At 40.7% G+C, this 18,068-nt stretch overlaps 1 protein-coding gene across 1 annotated transcript; it reads left to right on the forward strand.

The window, feature by feature from the left end:
• Positions 1-14,301: 14,301 nt before the first annotated feature.
• On the forward strand, positions 14,302-16,987 carry LOC123059335 (uncharacterized). The gene is made up of 3 exons (XM_044481919.1): positions 14,302-14,613; positions 15,680-15,777; positions 16,518-16,987. Exons 1-3 carry the CDS (start codon positions 14,508-14,510, stop codon positions 16,875-16,877), a joined length of 564 nt encoding a protein of 187 aa, XP_044337854.1. The 5' UTR covers positions 14,302-14,507; the 3' UTR covers positions 16,878-16,987.
• Positions 16,988-18,068: the final 1,081 nt, after the last annotated feature.

Genomic DNA, 18,068 nt, shown 5'->3' on the forward strand with positions numbered 1-18,068 from the left:
CATATTGAGGGCATCCTTCATTCAGGTCGAACTTCCATCCTCATGAGACCTAGTAAATGGACTATTTGCAAGGATATGCTTTAGGGAGACACCATCTTCATTGATTTTTTATTGTCATTGATGACGTCCTCTAGCAATTAAATCATAAAGTCTTCTTCATCTACTCTTCTATACAACCCTATCTGTCCTTTCCTATCTGTCATTATCCTTCAGCATGTTCCGCTAAAGCAATCAAGAACACAAACTACATATGGTGCATGAGGCTACAACGGAGAGCATGGGCATGATCTTCAGTCGAACACAACCATCTCGAAGCAGTTTGGCTAGAATAAGTGTGACTGTAATCGCTAGGTTGAAAAAATGGGACAATGGAATAGATTACAGATAGATGTAGCCAAATCTCTTTGAATAAGGGGGATTAATGCTCTAGTGTGACGCAAAATCCGAGAGTTGGTCACAAAATCTCTTTAGACATTATTCTTATAAAGGACGCACCACCACTATAGTCGTCAACTTGTAGCCTCTTAGCCATGTTATCAGGATATAGTATTGCGAACCAACAAGAACACACACACACACACACACACACACACATGCACGCACGCACTCCAGGAGAGAGAAAGAGAGAGAGAGAGAGAGAGAGAGGCATCTATGACAGATTGGAGCAATGTAATCAGTTATGAATGGGTGGCATACAGAAACAAAACATGTGCACAAACTGTATATCATGCAAAATCAGCTCACATTGTCGGCACTCCTCAGCATGGAGACTGCATGCCTAGCCTGCCTCTGCCGCTTCTGGATGTGCATCGACGCTGGTGGCATGGGGCACTCGAACTGGGTCGTGGCGATGCAGATTGGTTTCATTAAAGAAGCCGGTCCAGGGGTTATGTCGGCCTCCAGGTAACACTTGCCAATTGGCAAAGTAATGAACTTCCAGCGCGCGTAGCCCTACACACGAAGCTTGCTCAGCTGCGACAAGTGATGAACAGCCAACACAAGCTGCTACGTTATTTCACCGACCAATTTAAACAATTTCTAGGACTGGGAACTGGACTGAGAGTATAATATAGTAGGGTATGTAGTACTATCAAGCAGAGAAGTGGTGGTTCCCCATTTGATCTTCCGGGGGGCATCAGTGAGCAGTGCTAGGATTTCCTCCACGAGAAGCTCTAGAAGATCGAGTGGATGTTTGCGTGATCTCCTGGTCATCAATCTGAGGAACAGTTAGATGATCGACGAGAAAGGATTTAAGCAGGCAAATTGATAGCACATGACCAGTAATCGTCGGTTTTCACCTGGAAGAAATTTTCGTCCGGCGAATGTTCCCGAATGTCATCTTCTTGTAGACCAGAGCGTCCTCACGGGACCAGACATTATAGCTCATGAACTTGATGTGCTTCTTACCTCCTAATTATTTATGCAAAACATAGGTGAGATTAGCAGCTCAACATCTGTGGAATAGCTAGTTAATATTTCAGCAAAGTACCATACTAGTTTCTAACCAAGACCAATCTAATCAACATACGTTGCACTTACAAGCAAGCACAGCCGGGAAGAAAAAATGTTGTCGTATTATACCATTTTTCATTGGCCATACTCCTACTTGGCTTCCCGTGGGATGCACAGTTCTGACCCTTTGGTTATCCCAACTGGGGACATTCAGAGACCATAGTTAATGTATACACGTGTTGGTTCGGGCATAATGACATCGTATGTGGCAAACGAAGAGGCATAGAATCACACACAGAAAGTCATGGACACGGAGCACGAAAGGATAAATTGGTTGCCACCAACTGAACAAAGAAACTGAACAAAGATTGGATTAATACAAGAACTAACGTGTGAACTTCAATAGAAGTTACTACCTGATATAGCATTTGAATTTCAATAGAAGTTGATACCTGATAGAGTTCTAGTACAATGTTGTGATGCTGTCATGTATGCATTGGAACCGGGCAGATGGGGGACCAAAAACTTTCGGAGGTGCACCACACGCGTATGTCGTCGTGTTGTAAGTTGTAACCAAGTGGTTTGGGGGCATAATTTATAAACTATTTCTAATTTTTCTTCTAAAAACGCTATTTGTATAAACTATTTCTACGGGGTTGTTTAGGCCTCTTCCCGATTCCAGTGCACAGGTGCTTAGATGAGACGCTAAGTGCATGAAAGAATTTAAAGTATGCAATGCATAGTTGTTTATGCCTGTTGTAGCTAAGTTTTATTTAAGTGTTTTGCATAGGTCCACGCACTTGGCATTGTTTCATCCTGGGGTCACCAAAGTGCTCTCGCCCTTCCTTAATTGCTTTGCCATGTCACTTTTTTATGTGGCAAGTTTTAGCACATGTACACCCTGAAGCACTGGGAAGGGCCTTTGTTGATTTCTAGACTTTTTTATCTATCGCCAATCAGTGACAACAAATGTACAGGATTGGGACATCCTTACTTCAGGTCGAACTTCCATCCCTTGGTAAATTGATTAGTTGCAAGAAAGTTTTGCTTTAGGATGACCCCACCACGTCCTATTAATTCATCATTGTTGGCGACGTCCTCCAAAAACTAATCTTAAAAAAACTCGCTCTTCTAGGCCATCCTATTTGGCGAGCGCATTATTAATGAGGCTACACATGTGAGCAAGTCCTACAAGCTTGGCCAAATGAGTGTGAGTCTAGTTGCCGTGGTGAGCAAGGGATAATGAAGCAAAGCACACAAGCTTGGCAAATGAGTGTGAGTAGTAACTGGGGTGAGCAAGGGACAATGAAACAAAGCACACACACACCCATTGGCTTGGCAAATGAGTGTGACTATAGTAGCCAGGGGGAGCAACAGACAATGAACCAAAGAACACACACACCCACGGTCGCTGGGGTGAGCAAGGGATAATGAACCAAATCACACAATATTTATAACCAAATCTCTTTGGAGAAAGGAGAGTTAAGGCTCGGGTACGATGTAAATTTCTGAACTAGGTCACAAAATTAACACATGAATAATCAGTGTGCTCACCAACCTTTCGTAGATCAAACATGACATATCCTTATAAACCGATGCACCGCCTCGCTGACCAATCTTTCCTAGACTAAACATGACATATCCTTAATTATAAAAGGATCCACCGCCTCTATGCTCGTTTTCTTGTATCCTCCTACTTGTGTTTATAAGGATGATATGGACTACCAAACCAATAATTAAAAAGTTGACCCCCCCCCCCCCCCGGTGGGATGATGTCATGAGACAAGGTAGTCCATTAGGAATGGAAGGCATACACAAGAACTAACCACCTGCTTGGGTTGAACCTCATGCAAAAAAAAGGTCAATAGCACTCATTTTTCAGACAACAATATTCTACTAAACCATGGACAAGCAGAATAATAGCCCTTCACAATGTACTTGTTTGGTGCTTGGGTTGAACCTCATGGAAAAAAAGATCAATAGCACTCATTTTTCAGAAAACGATATTCTACTAAACAATGGACAAGCAGAATATATATAGGCACGCTAAACTAAGTGTCGTGGTACTTTGAACTGAAACCAATATATATGTTTTCTAGGATGTAAAATAGTAGTACTTTGAACTAAAACCACGACACTTATTTTGGATTGCATAGATTAATAAGCTCTATTGGTCTATTGTACATAGTGTAAAATATGTTACATGAGTACTCTCTACATCTCAAAATATAATGCTTATTACAATTTCGACAAAGTTTATACAATTTTTCCCTAATCTCTAGAATACCAAATCAATACCATTAGATTAATCATGACATAAGTTTTCATATTATATATATTTGAGATTGTAGATATAGATAATTTCTTTATATAGTTGGTCAAAGTTTGTGAAAATTACTTTCCCGAAAACAAATGCACACTATATTATCGGGTGGAGGGGGTGCTATTCTGGTAAGTTTGACGGAAGCATGATAGCCAACATGGAAAAATCATGCAACGTGAGTACCAATTTGATGCCAATAATTTTCACTTCATTATGCATGTTGTACACGCGAAGCTACCACATTTACATGTGTCGTCAAAGTATCACATGCTTTGCATGCAATTTCTTTCTCATTTGCGGTTGATCTTGGTCTTGTAAACACTACTAAGGAAAATCCTAGCAGTAGCGCGGGTTTAATGCCTATCAGTAGCGCGGGGACAGGTGCTACTAGTAAGGCGCTAGAGCTAAAGGTTAGCAGTAGCGTGGGTTGGACCTCGCTACTGCTATATCGACTTAGTAGTAGCGCTTCCTCCGAAGAGCGCTACTGGTAATTACTAGCAGCGCTTCTCCCTGCACGCGCTACTACTATTATTTCGTATTTTACTTCTTTATTTCATGTTGTATTCATATACCTTTATACAAGTTTTCATACCGCGGCAATTTAGAGATTGTTTTTACATCATAATGAGTTATTACATCACTGGAAGAAAGAACCATGGACTAGTTTCAAGTGGATACACATTCACTTGAAACTAATCTGCGGTTCTTTCACCCAATGATATACTAAATATCATCATCATCATCATCATTATCATATCATTAACAACTTGTCATAATAAATCATTGTCATATAACACCTCCTCATGATCATCGTTTTCATCAATGAGACATCACATAGCAAGTTGGTCACTAGTCATAATCACAACTACTCCTCATCATCAACTCTAACATATTGTACCACATAATAAACATATTGTACCTCATAGGACCTACTACATTCTCTTAGGACCTACTATATTCTCTTAGGTAAAATAGCATAAAACAAGATAGCCCCTGACTCTCCATTATGGAGAATGGAGATTATCCTGTCTCCAATTCTCGCCTTTCACACAATGTTGCTTTCAAGAAACTCCTTACGACTGTCCGTACATTTTTTCCTTTCTTTGATTATCATGTGTTCATCGGTTTTAGAAATCCGGTATGGACAGGTGAGATTTGTAGGATGACCTGGTTGTATGTTCAAAACATCAAGGCGACCATTCTGATACATCAAATGGGGCACACAATCCATCGGGATTTTCTATTAAAAAACATAATAATAACTTCATAGTTAGCAATGATGTACTAGTTTTAGAAGTATGCAAAAGATGCATGGATGTTGTAATAGTAAAAAAATCTTACCAGGGCATCTCCATGGAAGTTACCATGGTTCAACACGTGCACTAGTGGCACGTATTGACCATAATTTGGAGGAGTATGATAATAGGTATTGTAATTCTCAAGATTAGTACAATATGCAACCAGATGATTTTTCTCCTGATAAGTTAATTCGGAGCCATCGGTGTAGTACGTTCTGTCTACCATGTTCTGCACATTGTTTGAAAAATGAAAATAAGCTGTCAATGGAAATAAGCTGTCAACTATTTTGAAATAAACAATATAAATTAGTTAATAACTATGTTTGAGAAAATCACATAGCGGTAGAACTGGAAGCGTATCAACAAGGACCCAAATGTTCATATTGTCTCGGTCGATGATAGGATCACCAAGATCCATGTTGACAAGCATACCCTCATAAAAACCATACATCTTGCAAAGTGCTTCCCAATTTTGGCAACCAAAATGGGTTACGCTATGAGAATTGTATAGATTTACTACAAAATTCATACCATGATGGGTCCTTAGGTGAATTTTCTTTGTTTCGAAATTTCCATGGTCTTCAAAATCCATCCTCTCCAAGGCATAGCGTCTTGTATGGCATGGGATAAGCTACTCGAATTGTAAAAGATGAAAATTACATGTTGAAATAGTTGAAGTCGTGCTTAATTACGAAAAAACACTTGTCGTTGTTGCGTACCGTTTCAACATCGAAGGTCTCCTCGAGCTTAATGCTGAAGCGCCGATCTTCGTCCAGGTGAGGCCTGTCGCACAGACCTCGATCGTCGTGACACCAGTTGCACTCCCCCGGAAGACTTTCGTCGTCCGATGACGACATTCCTATGTTCATAATTCAAAGATGAAACTTGTACAATTAAATATATGTACTAAAAAAACTAAATTAGATCATTATTATTCATCACGGATTGACTATCGGTCTGTCGAGTCTTTTCTTGAAAACACAGACGCTAAATAAGCCTTAAAAACGACTTATTAGCGTGCGCGACAGTATGTGTCGCTTCAGCAGGCGCGTAAAAAACATGCGTGCTAAAAACCACCCCGCGCGCGGAGAAGAACTGCGTCGCGTGCTGGTTATTTTGGGCGCGCGTGGTAAAGAAAACGCGCTTGAACTGACCAACCGCCGCCTTCCGTCGCCCGCGTCTGCTTTCGCCCCTCCGTGCGCCGCCGTCGGCGTCCTGCTGCTTCCCCCGCCGTTCCACATCGCGCGCGACTTACCCTTCTTTCCTGGTGGCCGCCGCTGCTTCCTCCACCGGCGGCCACTTCTCGAGTGCCCCGTTCCGCCGACGAACAGCGCCCGACGGTGGTTTGCAGCTCGGCACCCACAAGGTGTTCGACAAAACGCTTCCATGGTATATATTGCTTCTAACTTCATTTTTTAGATGAATGTGGAGCATGTTGTTTTGTAGTTTTAAAAGTTTAGTTTGTTTTCAAATTTGTAGATGAGTTTGTCCCACGATTCTTCCGATGAAGAATTTAATCTTGAAGAGGAGGAGGACTCGCAATGGTCCTAGCTATGCACATCAACAAAAAACCGAAGCACGGTGGTTCGATTTTGGGTCGTCAAAAATTATGGAGGGACAGGATCGATGCTCACAACAGATTGATTAGACACTATTTTGCAGAGAATCCCACATAACCGAGTCCTACTTTTGGCGACATTTAAGGATGAACATCGAGTTGTTCAAACACATTGCAGAGAGACTGGCGAGGCATGATCGGTTTTTTCAGCAAAGGAGGAATGCCGCCGGAGAGCTCAGGCATAGCACCTGCTTTAAAATGGTGACCGCCGCTTTGCGTATGTTGGCATACGGTATTCCGGCGGATGTAGTTGATGATCACTTGCCATCGGTGAGAGTGAAGCGATCATATGTGTCAAGCGCTTCGCTGTTGGAATCGAGCAAGTGTTTGGTCCGGAATATTTTAGAACTTCCAATGATGAAGACGTCGCGAGGCTTTTGAAGATGGATAAAGCTCGCGGGTTCTCAGGTATGCTTGGCTCAATATATTGTATGCATTGGAGTTGGAGGAACTGACCTAAGGGATGGCATTGACAATTCCATGGCCAGAAAAAAGGTTCCACTGTAATCCTTGAAGTGGTGGCCGATCAGGAGACTTGGATTTGGCATGCTTTTTTCGGAATTCCAGGATCTTTGAATGACATCATGTTGTTCGACGGTCTCCACTCATGAATATGATTGCAAATGGTGAACTACCACCGGTGTAGTTTGTAGCAAATGACTATACATACAACTATGGCTACTATCTTGCAGATGGCATCTATCCAAGGTGGCACACATTTGTGATCCCGTTGTCGGCACCGCAAGGTAAGAAAAATCTTGATTTCCACAATGATCAAGCGGCGGCTAGGAAAGATGTAGAGAGAGCTTTTGGAATTTTGCAAGCCAATTTGCTATTGTGAGAGGACCGACTAGATTTTGGGATCAAGAGATCCTTTGGTATATCATAAACTCTTGTGTGATCATGCATAAAATGATCATCGAGAACGAGCGTGTGCAAGATTTAGACTACTCACACTATGAGTTGATGGCACACCTCGTGCGAGTGCGGAGGAGGGTTGAGAGGGCTGCCCGGTTTGTTGCTTCCTATCATGTCATTCGACGTGCCGAAACACATGATGAACTTCCGAAGGATCTAGTCGAGGAGTGGTGGGCATGGAATGGTCGACAAAACCTATGATGTTGTATGTTTGTTGTACTGTTATTTGTTGTACGTATTGAATTATTTGTTCTATTGGTCATGAACTATTTGTTGTATTGAAATTTAATTAGCTGTTTGAGTTGTAATACTATTTTTATTGATTTATTTTGTGTGTGTTTGATCTTCTTTGTTTTACAATGAATGCAAAATGTTGTTTGCGTTTGGCGCGCGCGCTTTATTTTACCGCGCCTACTGAAGCGGCATGCTCCCGTTGTAAAAAAAATTGTGCGCCTGATGAAGCCGCTGCCACGCGCGGCGCGCAAAATTTATATTTCGCTGCTATAAATTAGTTTTAGAGCGTCGGGCGGTTGCACGCCTGTTGGAGATGCAGTTTTGGTTAAATTGTTTCTAGGGTAAGGCTTATAGTCCATTGTTTTTCTATGTTAAACGTACATCATCGAAACCTTAATGTAATAATTCGATACTTTTTAGAGTTACTCCCTCCGTTCCTAAATATAAGTCTTTTTAGAGATTTCAATATAGACCATATACGGATGTATATAGACATATTTTATATTGTAGGTTCACACGTTTTGCTCCGTATGTAGTCCATATTGGAATCTCTAAAAAGACCTATATTTAAGAACGGAGGGAGTAATTTGCTATTTTTAAGTCATTAAATGTATTGGTAGACATTTATACCAAATAAATGAACTTGATGCCCGAAAAATTCCAAATTTGAACATGTCAAATGTTTTTTTTCAAATGTAATGGTGTAGAAAAGATTGAACTCTAACTAAGGAAGGATCAGTCGCTTCACATGCAAATCTGGTCTGTTTCGAGTGCCTATAACTGCATTTAATGGCTTAAATATAGCAAACGGATCAAAAATGGCAATTTTTGACTTGATAAATGTAATGATGTGAATTGAGTATGGAAACAATTTCAAGGACAAGTGCCAAATTAGCGCTCGATGCGCATGCAAATTTGACTGCCAACCAGAAAGCATAATCTGGATTGATCCTATTTGCAAATTCTAGTTGTATTTGCTAGTTAGATCATAGATTCAATGGATCGGATACTTACCCAACGGCTTATGATATTGTATTGACACAATCCTCGTCGCGATCAATGGGACAACGGGCGTTGCCGGCCGCTCCCTGTTGTAGCATCGTCTCAACTACCCTCGAGCTGCTCCAGTTCATATTTCATGTGGGGAGGGAAAGTAGAGGCCACAGAGCATTGTATTGGTCAGTGATGGACCGTCAAGTGGAGGCTGGTAGATGAGGAGGACGTGCAAGGCGGTGCCTGTGTAGTTGGCTGGTCGGGGTCTCGCAATGCAAAATGAGAGAGAGAGAGAGAGAGAGAGAGAGAGAGAGAGAGGCCTCATGACTGACCTAGCCCTAGGCCGGTCCCACCTGTCCAAAGAAGCCCTCTTATAAGCAACCCCACCTTTCAGCATTTTATACGATCCACTCCTCAGTAACTCATCCAAGTAACGGTCAACGGGCTTGACCCGATGGAAATGCTCAATTTGGGCATTTACAAGGCTCGCCTGTTTGGAAGAGGGGGAAAGTGAGCAATGTTATAGGGTCGGGTACAACTGAGCAAAACTAAGAAACTAGAAGTCTGAAATTAGAAAACCCTAGTTTAAAACTCATGAGTATTCTGAAATTTTTGAATAATTTTTTAAACACCTGACTATTTCTCAAAATTTGTAAGATTTTTTATACCTGCATTTTTTAAATTTTTATGAAGATTTTTTAATCCCACGTGCTCTTAAAAACTTTTTGAAAATTTAAATTTATGAAAAGTTAAAATTTCAAAAAGTTTTTTGTAGTCATGAACATTTTATAAATTGCTCTGAATATTTTCTAAAACTTCAGAAAAATTCTCCAAATTTCATTTTTTGTGAACATATTTTGATTGGTATTAGAGAAATCATGCGTAATTTCGAACTCATAAATATTTTTTTAAAATTGATATTTTTTAAACTCATGTTCTTTTTTGTGAAAATTTTGAATATTTTCTAAAACTCCAATCAATTCTCCAAAATAAGTGAACCTTTTTAAACTATGTGAATATTTTGAATCTTTAAACGCATGTTATTTTTTGAAAAACAATGAACATTTAATAAAATTGAGAAGAAAAAACACTTATGAAAGTTCTCTTAAATTGATGACTCTTTTTTAAACTCATGAACAATTCTCAAAACTTGTGAAATATATTAATATTTGCGAATAACTTTTATTTTGAGTGAACATTTCTTTAATTCTATTTAAAAATAGTGATCATTTTGAAATTTATGAATATTTAAAATGTAAATATTTTCTAAGAATCATGAACTTTTACGAAAACTGTGGAATGTTTTTTGAAATTTGTGAACATTGATCCAAAATTCGAACAGTTTTCCTATTTCAAAAATAGTTTTATTCCATGATTTTTCCATTAAGGACTTTTGAAAAATGTCTTGAACATTTGTAAATTTAGCATAAGTTAAAAAAAATGAGAAATATCTTTCAAACACTTTTAGAAAATCCCAAATCATTGCAAATATCACTAATATTCATTATATTTATGAAACTTTTTTTAGTCTATTAGTATTTAGAAATATCACAAATTTCTACAAAAATAAAATAGAATCTGGAGAGGGGCCAAGCCCATGTACAACTTATTAGCTCCAACTGAAGAAAACCAAAGAACGCACATGTTTGTCCCGCACGTTTTGGGGCATATCCTATTTGGTGCTTCAGGATTCCATTACTATGTATTTTTAAACGGGTGCCTGCGGCCCTCCAAACTGAGTCGGCCGATATAGCTTTTTCTTGTTTTTCTGTTCAAAAAAGAAAAAAAACTTGTGAGCGCATGCAGAGTCGAACCAGCGATCTAACCACTCGACCACTGATACACTGCACTAACCACTCGACAACAACGCTTTCAGTGTTATCTTCTCCCTTATCTTCTTTTTTTCGTTTTTATACTTTTTAATATTTTTCTTTGTATTTTGTTTCTTTTTTATTTACTTAAATTTCGTGAACTTTTCAAAAAATGATTAACCTTTTCAAATTTGTGGATGCTTACAGAATTTGATGAACTGTTTTCAAAATTGATGGATTTTTTAGAAAGTTTTGCAAAATTGGTAATTTTTTTCAAAATGGATTTACCTTTTTCAAATGGGTGAACTATTTTCAAATTCGATGAATTTTTTTTCAGAATTGATGAACCTTTTTCAACATAGAGAACTTTTATTTTCAAATTTAATGGTCTTTTAAAAACAATTAATTAACCTTTTAAAATTTTATGAACTTTTTAAAATATGATGAAGTTTTTTTAAATTAATATATTTTTTCAAGTTCATGAACTTATTTTCAAAATCAGTGAACTTTGTTGAATTCACGATTTTTCCTCATTTGTTGCAATTTTCCTGTTTTTTTCTCACATGTGAATGTGTACACGGGCCGGCCCACCAGCGCCAGCGCGTGGGCCCATGGATATTCCCTGGCGGCTGAAACGCCGAATAGGAGTTCGCGCGTTTTTGCTCCTCTATTTTGTGCGTAGCAGGTGGAAACTAGGAAGCAATATCTGCATAACTTCAAAAAAGAGTGGCTGTATTTCTTTTCTGAGACAGGAAGTCAAGGCTTGTAGGCATGGACGGAAAGTTTATAAAAGGGTTGTGATTTGTGCAGTGCGAGTGCGACATACAGCAACTCACATGAGCTTCATCATCATCAGTAATTTGTGTCTTGGATATGTGGGGCATAATCTTAGGCTTCATATATTTTTAATGAACAGTCACTCCTAACGGCACAACTTCCATGGAGTCGATCGGCTATACAAGAGCAGTAACCCTAGCTCAGACTCAACAACAAATATGAATCGGGGCCTAAATGAAAGTGCATGCATGTATGGACCACGTAGAAAGCATCGCCTGCCTGATTTATTGAAATGATAACATTCGGATTGATGCCAATATGCTGACTCCGAGACAAAAATCAAGCAATGTTATCACTCATCAGATATCCAGATCTAGTAGTGGACATAGCTTTCATTGTGCACCTTTTTCCCCTGAAGATTACTGTACACCTATTTCCCCCTGAAGATCGTTGTGCACTTACGAATGCTCATTGGGAACGATGGTCAGAACCAACCCTCGGTGACAACTTGGCATTATCCTCGGGCAGTCGAGGCTGCGAAACTTGTACGCATTCCAATCGATCAGACCGATGGTTATCAGTGTGTAGTCTTGTAGCTTGCACACAAATCTATCTGACCGCTTCTTCATCCATGAGTCAGGGACTTTGTGGCCATTCAACTCCCCTAGCTATTCCACCCAGAAACTATCGTAAGTCCAACTGTTTTTTAGTCCCAGTCTCATATTTCAGTTCCGCCCAGGCGTCGCACCAGCCTGCGGGGAGAGGGAATGGCAGATCCGCGTCATCATCCCAGCTCATGTCGCCGCCCAGCACGACGTTGTCTGCGCTGTTCAGCGCGGAGACAGCATGCTTGGCCTGCATGTGCCGCTCCGGGAGGTGCATCGACACCGGCGGCTCGGGGCACTCGAGCTGGGCCGTGGCGATGCGGATTGGCTTCATTGACCGAGGGGTAATGTCGGCCTCCAGGTAGCACTTGCCTGTAGGCGAAGTGCAGAAATTCCAGCGCGCGTAGCTCTCCAATGGAAGCTTGCTCAGCTGCAAGCGACAAATGAGCTTCTGCGTTAATTCACTGAAACAATTTCTAGGACTGGCAACTGGACTGATAGTAGTATGTACCAGTACCATCAGGCAGAATTGTCCTTCTGGGGGCACTGGTGAGCAGTGGTAGCCCTCCCACCATGCAAAACTCTCGAAGATCGAGTGGATGTACGGCGTGATCTCCTGGCCATGGATCCCACAAACATCTAAATGAACTCTGAGAATGGAATTTAGCACATGAATCAATACTAGCACATGAACAATAACCGTGAGTTTTTATTACCTGGAAAAAGATTACGTCCAGCGAATGTTCTTGAACGAGGTCACCGATGGCGGACGACGTCCTCGCGGGACCAGACGTTGTAGGTCATGAATTTGATCTCCCTCTTCCCATCCTAGATTACGAAAATGTAGGTAAGATCCACAGCTCGACCGACAAGTTGAAAGCAAAAATAAAAATAAAAAAATACCATAGCTTCAAAGTAATGACCAAACTAATCAACATAGTGTTTACAAGCAAGTACAGTCGGCAAGAACAAATGCAAGGAGAGTGACGTTTTTTTGGTTATCCCGGTCGACACTTCAAGACCATACCGTATCTATATACTTCCTCCATTTTTATATAGAAGGCCACAAATTCATACTCCCTCCGTCACGGTTTAGAAGGCGCGCTTGAAAATTCTCTGGGACCTAGGTAAAATTTAATGTCTTGCTTTGTAAACCAAATTTTAAATGGAATCATTAATACACTGTATGTATGCAAGGAGGGATAGAAAGCTGATTGGAGTGTCATTATGACTGCATGCATGCAAGTATTAAATAGGTTGCTAGTTTAAGAAAATATTATTTACTTTTGCCTCGATTACTATTGGTGGCCTTGTATAGATGCAAAGTGTATTTTTCATAGTGGTCTTGTATAAATAAATGAAGGGGGTATCTAAATAGTTCATCCCCACTATTCTATTTTTCTTGACACTAGTAAGCATGCACGTGCAACGCACGCATTATAATTTGCAATAAAACATCTATTTTGAATCTTATTTCTCTTTTAGAGAGTTTTATTACCGAGCCATTTAAGAAATCGGAATTCGTCAATTACAATGACATAAGAGAATAATTTATTAGAATACAAAATAAACTGAAAAATGTGGCTTATACTCCAGTAAGAGACATCATCAACCATACTGATGCACAAGTAAAGTTCATCTATTAAATCATCATTTGTTGGATTGGCAGACGATGAAAGGAGAAATAGTTGCGAGAAGAGCTTAACTTCTGATTCAAAATCAGACAATCTGTGGGATCTATGTTGTTTCCGTCATCTTGCATCTCATTGTTTCTTATGTTATCATCATTCAGTTCCGAGTCTAGTAAAATGGTAGCTAGTTATATAAATATTTTCAATAAATTTGTTTATCAACTTTTATAGATAGTTTTATAAAAAGCTACAACTCAAAAAAATAAATATAAAAGCTTTTAAAATCATCAAATCATAAATCAGACACAGCGCACAAAATAGACTGCATCCTCTTAACAGATTTTTTTTTGTTTGGACAACGCCGCACTCACTCACTCACAGTCTCTCTGACCACTGTCTAATACTACTCCCCACCGCCCCCTCGGATTTCTCTGGTCACTTCCCCACCGCCCCGTCACAATTCTCCCCCATTCCCCATCCTACCATGGCCATCAGCTCCCTCTCTCCATCGCCGGCTCTTCATGGTCAGGCCGCCACTCCCCTTCATTCCCACTGCCGGCGCGAGGTCCGCAGCCCCTGCTCTTCCTCCTCTTCATGTTGAATCTGGTCGCGGAAGTGGCCGAGGAGGCCCTCAAGCTCGGCATGCTCGCGCGAGCAATCCAACAGTAGGCGCCGTCAGAGGCGGACGCGGAGGCACGGGACTCGCACGCCCCTGCTCTACCCTGCTCCCTCTTCGAATCTGGTCGCCGAAGTGCTCGAGGAAGCGCTAGAGCTCGGCATGCTCGCTGGCGAAGCCGGCCCCTTCTCTCCTCCTGAATCCTGATGCGAGGGAGGTCCCCCATCGCCGATGGAGGCGTACCAGAAAGTGCAGGAGTTCGACTTGTCCAGCGGCGCTGATTGGAAGACGACCGCCAACGTCCTCTTCACGGTGCCCCCAAGCACAAGGAGTTCGGGTGAGCATTAGGCAGTAAACTAATTTCTAGGGGACATGAGCCCGAACAGTTATTGTTCGAGGACAGCTGAAGCGAATAGCACATCTCGTTGCAAATTTATCACCATACACCAGTATGATTGATATATGATATGGGATGGGATAGGAATGCACTGCTTGAATATTAAAATTTATAGGTAATTCTTTTCTGTCACCGATGTTTCACTGGTAGAATCTATCAGTTGAGTTTGACATGAACCCTGTTCGTGGAGCACACAGATCATGGAAAAATTATGGTGCGTTTTGTTCAATTTTATTTGCCTAATAACCATACCCTTCTGCTAGGAATTACCCACTAATTCTGTGAGAATCCTACTCCGCTAATTCCAAGCTCTGAGAGGATTTTCCTTTCTCATACTGAGATAGCAATAGAAGTTGATTTAAATCTTAGATATGTGACTCTTATTTTGTTCACGTTCAACAAATCATGTCTGGACTGAAGCTAGGAAAGTTCCCTGTGTGTTCTAATAATAAGGTCATGGAAATACAAATTGCATATTTCGTCAGGATGAGAAGGCGAGACTAAGATCAATATCTGCTCGGGGGCCATCTTGTGTTCTGCGTGGCGCTGCCTTCGCCGCCGCCCGGCGGTGAGGGCACCGAGTTGTGTCTCATGCATCGCTACCTGACGTCCACTCTAGGAACCGGGCTTGGTGGCCAATGGGGCCAGGAAGGTCCCAGATCGGAGGTCCCTGCTTGCCAACTCGCAGTTAGTTTGCATGATACAGTTAGTTGAAGTTGTTCCTTAAGTAGAATGCGATTAATCACGTATGGCCATTAATACAATCAGATCGTTGGGGCATGCATAAATATACTTGAATTTTAAATTAGCGTGTCAAGAGGTTTAGTTAGTGTCGCTCCCTGCTGTAATTATAGCTGGATATGTCGTTCCTGTTCTTAAAACTTAACAATCAGATGTATAGAATTTTGGTAGATAAGCTGACATTTGAAGGGGCAGTAAACATTAAACATTTCAGATGGTGATTGGGAATATCTGATATGTCCCCATTGTGTGTTTCCTGTTGTAGATAAATCTGCTTGCAAGGCTCTGGATGATATATCCATTTTCATCAATTGCTCAAGGGTGTGGTCAGTTGGAGAAGACATTACTATGATTTTTTTTCAGGTGATGAATTGTAACCTTATATCCTTTATTACTTGAAATTCAAAATCATTGGAAACAGTCGGTAATTACTTTGGAGAGAATCCTTTATTATTTTCTGTCTTGTTCATATTCAGCATAGGATGTATATCATTAAAACCATCATGCTATATTATTGTTCATGTTCAGCATAGGATGTGCTTTATTATATGTTAGACAATTGCTGCCTATATATTATTAGTATGTAGACTGGAGATATTTTTGTAGATTGAAACTGCACAAATAAGGTATTTATGGTATAGTTACCCAAGTATAACAGTTACAGTACTAAATCTCGTCCTGAGATCAATCAGCAAAAGTTCCTAATTGCTGATTTATTAGACGGACTGCTATTTCATAGAACTGAAAAGAATATGTGTCCATTGTTCTCTCAAAGCTTCTCTTTGGCCAAGATCAATTGATATGTCTAAAGTTCCAAGTGAAATATGAAATAAATGCACATGAACAAATCTAGGGGTGCAGTATTCTTATGGTATTTTTAGCTGGGGGTGTTTTTTTTCATGGCTAGGTATCACCTGAAATTTGTGCACTTAAAATCCAGAATCTGCTCATTGTATTTAGAACATGGTCTATTTGAACATTGATTTAGATAGAGGCATGAAGCGCACCATGTAACCATTATTGTCCGTGCTAATTAGGAGAACAAGAAGAAGAGATATCTAATATACTACGTATTAGTATTAAAATCTTGCCTGGTGTTTTAGAGGATGGCGAAGGAGGTGCAGGGAGCTGACGGCATATCCGCGGTGAGTGGTGATGGAGGAACAGCCGCACACTTGATGGCTTGGTGCAGGGCGGTGAGGGCGCCGACCAGGAAGGCGATGCCATTGCCGGGCGTCGAGGTCGTAGTCCCGGAAGCCGACGATGCTTCCGTGCGGCGAGGGGATAAGCCTGGGGATCTGTTGCTTATTTTATGGGATATATGTTATGTTTTTCTTTGCATGGCCTGCGTGGTGCGTGATTGTAGGGGTTTTGGTCGAGCCCGCGTGGAGTCTATGATGCGGTGGGGCGGTGGAGCATGGTCAGTCAACCTTAATTGTTGGGTGCACACCAGAGACACATGAGATAAAGGCTATCCGTTGGATTGAGATTAGTGGGTCTAATCATGGGGTTGTAATGGGTCTGTGTATGTTTTGTGGGGTGCGTTTAGTGAAGTTCTTGTTGGATTGTTTAATAGTAGTGTAGATGCAGTCTCTTCACTCAGGGCCTCTTTGATTCGTAGGATTTTGAAAACGTAGGAATAGGAAAAGTGTAGGGTTGAAGTGGCATACCCATTTGAATCCTATAGAATTAGTAATGATTGTTTGATGCCACGGGAAAAACAAAGGAATTGTAAAAAGAGGTTGGAGTGGATGTTAAATTTCCTATGAAATGCAGTACAAAAGATTTCATAGGAAAAATTCCTATGGGATCCAATCATATGAATCAAAGGATCAATATAGGAAAAAATCTTAAGGATTTCAATCCTCGAGAAATCCTATAAAATTTCTTTGAATCAAAGAAGTCCTCAATATGCAGCCATTCCAACTCAGCACTCATGCCACATCAGTAATGTTTTTTTTTTAGAATCAGCAACGTTTCTCAATGTACACGCACGTACAGTTCATCCAACTGTGCAGCCCAACAGCCGAACTCCGTAGAAAAACGGGCGTGCCTCTCGATCTCCCACGGACCTGGGAGCCCTGCTGGATGCGTGCATAATTCCACTTATTGCTCCTAGAAACCGCTTCTCATTTTACTGTTCTGACATGGGCTTCTGGAGCCAGCTATAGAACTCACGTACGAAGACTTGGCTGACCGGCTCTTCGGCTGCAGTGTTGCGGCCGTCAATCTCCCCAACTAATAAGTCTCCGAAGTAAGTCTCCGAAAAAAAATCTCTTCTTCTTCTACAGCCAAGAGTCCTCCCGTTTCTTTTTGTCTTCTCCACCAAATAACTGCAAGAGTAATGGATGGAGTTGATCTCTCCTATAAGACTAGACACAATGGATAGTAACATAGAGTGGTAATATTGGCATGTTACTACTTTATGTTACTACCTCTATAGTGAGAAGTAACATGTGTGTGATAACATGTAACACTTTATTTATTACGCTATAAACTCATATTACCTTGATATGTGTGATGTTACTCATATTAGTAGTAATTAGCTATGTTACTGTATGCCTCTCTTTCTTCATTTATTGCTTGTCACGTCATCTATTTTATCTAGATATATGTGACGTTACTATCACTAATAGGGAAAACCTTACACACAG

Source organism: Triticum aestivum, chromosome 3A, assembly GCF_018294505.1.
Source record: "Triticum aestivum cultivar Chinese Spring chromosome 3A, IWGSC CS RefSeq v2.1, whole genome shotgun sequence".
In the NCBI taxonomy this organism is placed as follows: domain Eukaryota; kingdom Viridiplantae; phylum Streptophyta; class Magnoliopsida; order Poales; family Poaceae; genus Triticum; species Triticum aestivum.

Coding starts and splice junctions, on each gene's coding strand:
- LOC123059335 (XM_044481919.1), top strand. CDS start 14,508: ATGGAGGCGTACCAGAAAGTGCAGGAGTTCGACTTGTCCAGCGGCGCT. Junction 14,614..15,679: donor CCCAAGCACAAGGAGTTCGG/GTGAGCATTAGG, acceptor TTCCTGTTGTAG/ATAAATCTGCTTGCAAGGCT. Junction 15,778..16,517: donor TTACTATGATTTTTTTTCAG/GTGATGAATTGT, acceptor CTGGTGTTTTAG/AGGATGGCGAAGGAGGTGCA.